This window comes from Centrocercus urophasianus, unplaced genomic scaffold (assembly GCF_019232065.1).
Source record: "Centrocercus urophasianus isolate 14NV4802_14NV808 unplaced genomic scaffold, USGS_Curo_1.0 seq_27, whole genome shotgun sequence".
Taxonomy (NCBI): Eukaryota; Metazoa; Chordata; class Aves; order Galliformes; family Phasianidae; genus Centrocercus; species Centrocercus urophasianus.
The window spans coordinates 13,535,670-13,541,669 of record NW_024884833.1 but is presented as its reverse complement, the minus strand read 5'-3'; the positions used below and the strand labels follow the sequence as shown (position 1 = coordinate 13,541,669).

Below are 6,000 nucleotides of genomic sequence, written 5' to 3'. Positions count from 1 at the left end.
CAGACAGGGGAGGGAGAACTTCAGCTCTTTGTCACTAGTAGTAAAACACCAGAGCAGAGGTACCTGACGGTTGGACTGCTCATTAGGTACGGTTCTTAGTGCAGACTAGGCATTTTGGAAAAACATTCAAAGGAGCTCAGTGGTATCAGGTGGAGGATGTAATAAAGACATGACAAAATACATATAGAAAGCAGTGGGAAACAGCAATTAGCTTTTTTAAGACCTAGTGCTGTTCTGCAGCATACACAGGGATGTCAAAATGAACGCACACCTACTCCACAGCAGAGGAGCCACCTAATAAAATACAAGTACTTCCACAGCATACTGAGAGAGCTCCCTGGTGTGACAACACAGGAGGTGGTCGGAACATCAGAAGTCAGGCACTGCCTCTGCAGGACTGTGGTTATAAGGAAAAGACGAGGCTTGGTCCACTTACGGTACGGGATACAGATAAAAGTGATGCAACAAGCAACAGTTTATTTGTAGAAAAATGCTTTAAAATTTTACTACATGGTAAAATTAAGGAAAAAATAGTATTAATATATATACATACAATATATATATATACACAAACACATTGCACCATTAAAATTACATGCTTTTTAGAACAGAATGCGCTTTATCCCCTCATATCAATTTTAAAGTTCTCACTGCAAGAAATCTTGTGTCCTTTTGTTTTTATCCCCGTTAAAATTTTCAAGTACAAGAAGTAACTTAGGATCTAATAGTAGAAAACAATTTGGTATACACAAATTACAACTGACAGCCATACAGTATTATTCTGCGGTATCTAACACATGTATATCCTTTTTGAATTCCATAATGAACAAACTTTTACCTGAGGTAAATGGTAATAAAGAAGCATGGTAATTGGCAAGGTTAAGAGGTTTGCACATTATGATTTGACTGTAATCGAAGTTGACAGGTATCACACATCTGTACCCACAGTATTGGCACATGAACGCTCTGCATGAGTCATTACTAATGTCTTAGAAATAAGGGAAAAATTAAAAGGCAAGCACCACTTGCAATGATAAGCATGCAGACAATTTCAGTGAAACAGAGGTAGCATGTTCTTGTAACTCCAGCAGGGTCATTCAAACCAATGGAACCCCCCTCTTCTGCAAAAGGCACTCGCTTTTTCAGCTAAAAACAATGTGGTGTTATATTCAGGCAGACCAGTGTATTTCCCTCCTTAAAAAATATAAAAAAGTGTTTAACAGAGGACAGCATTTTAAAGAAAAAAATGGACATAAGAAATACACATTTCATGTACTATGTGCTATTCTTCTCCCCTTTCCTTTTACAGGGAGAATTACTTCATAAAACAGTTGTGATACATCCAGAGTTGAAAGACTTTCCAATTAAAACATCAGTATTAAGCAGCACATTATGTATCTGTAATAACTTTTAACACATCAGAAGTACACCAGCCTTTAAGAGATCAAATAAAAAGCAACAGTTCAGCCAGAAGTAGAAAGCTTAAGCACAAAAAGGTGGTGCTGAAGAAGGATAAAAATCCTTTGACGTAAAACCTCATAATTGAGAAGGTACAGAAACTCTCGCACTTTTATCTTTTCTGCAATTTGAAAACATATCTATGCAGAACACCTGTTTCTTACCGTGATACTACAGAGCTAATTGAATTATAAGATGTGCCACTGTTGCAACTTGAAGCATAAGCCTCTTGACCATTAGCATCAAAATTTATTTTGAATACAGAAGATGCCTTGAGTAAAAAGTCTGCTGCATCTCTGCGACCTAATTCCCTCAGCTTAGACATTAGGATTCCTACAGTGCTCTCTGGAGCATTACTCCACTCCTGCAGCAGGGCATGGACTGGGCTTGACAGAAAGTCATTTTGTGTTCCATTATTTGTATTGTACTTTGCAACCAGATCAGGGAGGCCCAGGTTCATGGCCAGAAGGCACCAATCTTTGCCCATGGGATCAGGTGGATCCAGAAGTCGGCTCAGTTTTCTCCTGGTGAGTAGATTCAGATCTGAAACATGAATATCCATTCCTAGGCTTCCTTGAGAGTAGACATCAAGACACCCAAAACACAGTATACTACTAAAGCTCTCTTTATATCCCCCCATGGTGTTAGTTAGTGATGTCTCCTTTTGACTCTGTGCACGGAAGAAGTCTCTAGGCTGATAGACCATTACTGGTTCATGATGTTCCCTCAGCTGCTGAGGACTAAGGTAGTATTTTACAGTCAAAAGGCCTGGTAAGGTTGTGGCTATTAAGTTATCAATGGTGCTGCATACAGAATCCAAAAGTAAACAGCACTTGATCTTCTCTGTTTCCAGTCCTCTAACTTGAACCTCTATGCCCTGACCATGGTTGACAAGCAGCACTAAAAGCTCAGCGCCACGATTCATGATCTTTGATCCATTTACCCACAGACGTATATCAGCATCTCCCTCGGTGCTTTGTTGATGAATCCACCTGCAGAGATTCACCTGAACTTTATGAAAAATTCCACAAGGAAATGGGGTAAGATGTTCCACAGGAACAATTCTAACACCACCATAAATCAGTACCTCATCCTCTTCCTCTGTCCAAGACCTGTGGAGATTGTCAGTCTTGATGAGAGCAGGAATATCCACCATTGCTCCACTGCTAAGGTCTCTTGCACAAATATCCATAGCATCCAAAATCTGTATCAGTTCTTCCACATCACTATCTGTTACCAGACGCTGTATGTCCTCTATAGTGTATCGACCTCTATAGTGATGCAGAGCTTTTGGGTTCTCTATTGACAGGATTTTTCCTAGGACATTTGAACAGAGCCAGCGAGGATCCAGAAGAACGACGTCTTGAACTGTTTCACTCTGCATAATGTTAATCTGTTTATAAATAGGAAAGCTATTATTGGTATTTTATGGAGAACAAGACGGTACTCCACATTCTGTCTTTCCTAACCTATTGACCAAATCACTTAAATAACACAGCTGACAGAGCCTGAACTGCATTTTAGTTTCTTGCAAATATTCAGAACTAAGAACTCACTCTTGGCTTCCATTAATAATAAAGCCATCAGAACCCAACAGCATTACAGCCTAGCCAATGCTCTGCAAGCTATTTATGCAAAGGTGTTTTCCTACAATTCAATTTCTAAGAGACAGACAAATTTCTCATCTCATTTCACTATCTAATTTCAAGATGCTAACAATAGCGTATCTTATATATTTTATGATGTTACAATTATAGCAATGAACTGCAGCTCTTTCTGTCTCATAGAAATAATGTTGAATAGAACACGTACACCAAAACAATAATGATAACAAGAAGCGTTATTAATCAGTCTATTACTTATGATGTCTTGAAAGGACAAGTAGAAGGAAATAACTACAGACATTTACTTACATCCTATTAAGCAATATTCGACCAGAGAAGTACCTTGATAGTAAGAATACATAGTTTAGATAAAAAGCACTCACTTCTCCTATGCTATGCAACTGCTGTGCAATGTGCCGCAGGTCATCTTCATTTGCTAGAGGATTAAGCTGCTCCTGTACATCATACACAAACTGCTGCAAGGACATCAACTGGTTGGGTCCATTCATTTTTCTCCATGAAGGCAGCACAGAGATAATTTTTTCACACAGAAGAGTCATAGGTGGGCAAGTCTTACAAAAAGCACAGAAAACATCTTGTAACTGTACTCTGCTAACATTGAGGTCTAGTACGTACATGATATATATATACATGTCTAAAGGGTCCCCTTGTGATGGACTGTTACTCTACCACCTGCTTTGAACTTAGGAGAAGATCTACTTTTTCTTAATGAAATATATTCCAGAAACAGCTGTGCATTTAACTGAAGTCTGTACTCACCACTGTCTGTTCTGGACATTTCAACAGGCGACACTGCAGAATATAAGATAATACACACAGATAGCATATTTATCTATTGACTGTTTTGGACATTACTGATGACTATGTCTTGCAGTCTCCAGCCACAGCACCCAATCAATCTGTATGCAATAAGGACCTCTCAAATTTCATCTAATGGAAACTGCTACAAAAAAAAAAAGTTCTGTCAAAGAAAAACTTATTAAAATCAAGACACCGTTGAGAACATTAAATAGGCTACACTTTTTAACATTAAAAAAACCTTCTTCCTTGAATCTGAGAGTGAACTCAGCAACACTTACCTTTTATTTCATTGTTTCTTTTACACCTAACAGAAGCAGCCACAGAACCTTGTGTTGGCATGTCATACAGCTAAGAAGGACTTTAATATGAAGAATTTAAATGATAGACTTCAAAATTGGTCACCCTTAGTACTGAAGTTTGTGTAGATCCATGGTAATTACATACAGTTAGAGGCAATTTTACCCTTAGTTTCATACACAACTATGAAAAATCTAAGTACATAATTTTTCAATAAAAGAATCTATATATTATCTATAATATAAGTTTGCACACCAGTATGTAAAGTGTTCAACCCTGGTCTTTTTGAAAAACATCTGCATCAAATACATTCAATTTCTTTGTCATACTACTGTGTCACATAGTATAAAACAAACAATGGCACAAGCACCGGAGTCCAATCTCTGTCAACTCAAAATATGAAAATATAGCTTTAAACTGAGAATCCCAATAATTTCTTTCAAAGAAAGGCTATTTTTGATATCTGTACAATATGCCAACAATTTTGGAACTGCTGACAGAATCCTTCATGTCAATAATTTGTTGTTTCATTTCTAATTCCTGAAATTAAGTAATAAGTTTACAGAAAAAAAAATTCCTGTCCTAGGTTTTCACATTTTGGCTGGCACAAACCAGACCATTGATATTACTTACAGAAATTATTTGGCTTCTTATTTCTTGTAAGTGATTTCGGAGGAGCTTCATATCTTTAGATCCAGATGCTCCAGCATCCAACACAAATAACTTCTCTGAAATCTGAAGATCATTTCCAAATCTTAAAGATAAAGAGAGACAGCATTGTTTACTCAGTCCCATATCTATTTTCTTAATCCAGTGGCATTCCTTTGAAGAGTAATGTGTATGTGCAGTACCAATTATGGTAAGATATTTTATAAGGAAAGACAGAATAGTTGCTCTCTAGTTTTTTTGATCCTAAGCAGATAAATTGACAGTATATTATTATCTTTCCAACGGAAGAAGGCTGAGGAGTCCTAAGTGAAGTTTAACTCCATCTCAGCTCTTGTAATAACACATTTTACTAGATAATGGATAATAGGAATTCATTTTTAAAGGTCTTGAAATTTGCTGTTTAATTTCTACTCAATTAAAATAGTTTAGTTTCCATCAATACAGACACTAGCTCTATTTCTCACTTTTATTTAACTTTTCAATCACACATACTTATTTTCTTAGCTCTGGAATGATCTGCATTTTAACGGATGTAAGCTTTGATGCTGAAATCTATATATATTGTGATAGTTCATTTCAATTGACTGAGATACCACATTATCCATTTTGTGTGTAACACAAATATGTGAATACTCCTATAATACTCCTTAGTTTGTGGAAGTCTTCTGTTGTATGTTACTGACAATCAGATGTGCTCAAGAAGCTGAAAAGCTTTTCTGACTACTGAATACCTTTTGGTTGATCTTTTGTTGATTTTGTATGTACTCCACCATGTCCAGCTCTTCACAAACTGTGTATGGGTACTGCCTCCAGACTTGGCTTAATTTTTCTCCTACCAATCCTGAATCAATTCAGATTAAAAGGTGGCTGCCCTGTGAAACTTCCTCTTTCACTCCTGCAGGCTGCAGCTCAGAAAAACTGCCCACTTTTCTGAGACTAGTGCAAAACTGACACAAGAATGTAGACACTGGCTACTGGATCTAACCCATCTTCAAGGTGAGACATCTGAGCCTCAGTCATATTATGCATTATTTGCTCACATGAGCTCACTTAGGGCAGCTCACTCACTGAAAAACAGTATTGACAATTTTTTTCCACCTACTCCCTCACAGACTAAGCTTTCTGAATATTTTCATTAAAAAAAAGAAAT

General features: G+C 37.1%; 1 protein-coding gene across 1 annotated transcript in view; it reads right to left on the bottom strand.

Annotated features, from left to right (window-relative positions):
* Nucleotides 1-457: 457 nt before the first annotated feature.
* Nucleotides 458-6,000, bottom strand: part of DAPK1 (death associated protein kinase 1) — an 89,516-nt gene continuing 83,973 nt past the window's right edge. The window contains exons 24-26 of the mRNA XM_042826790.1: nt 4,815-4,935; nt 3,446-3,634; nt 458-2,851 (exon numbers count right to left, since the gene is read on the bottom strand). Coding sequence (XP_042682724.1) covers nt 1,619-2,851; nt 3,446-3,634; nt 4,815-4,935 — 1,543 coding nt within the window. The 3' untranslated portion in view covers nt 458-1,618. The remainder of the gene's footprint in view (nt 2,852-3,445; nt 3,635-4,814; nt 4,936-6,000) is intronic.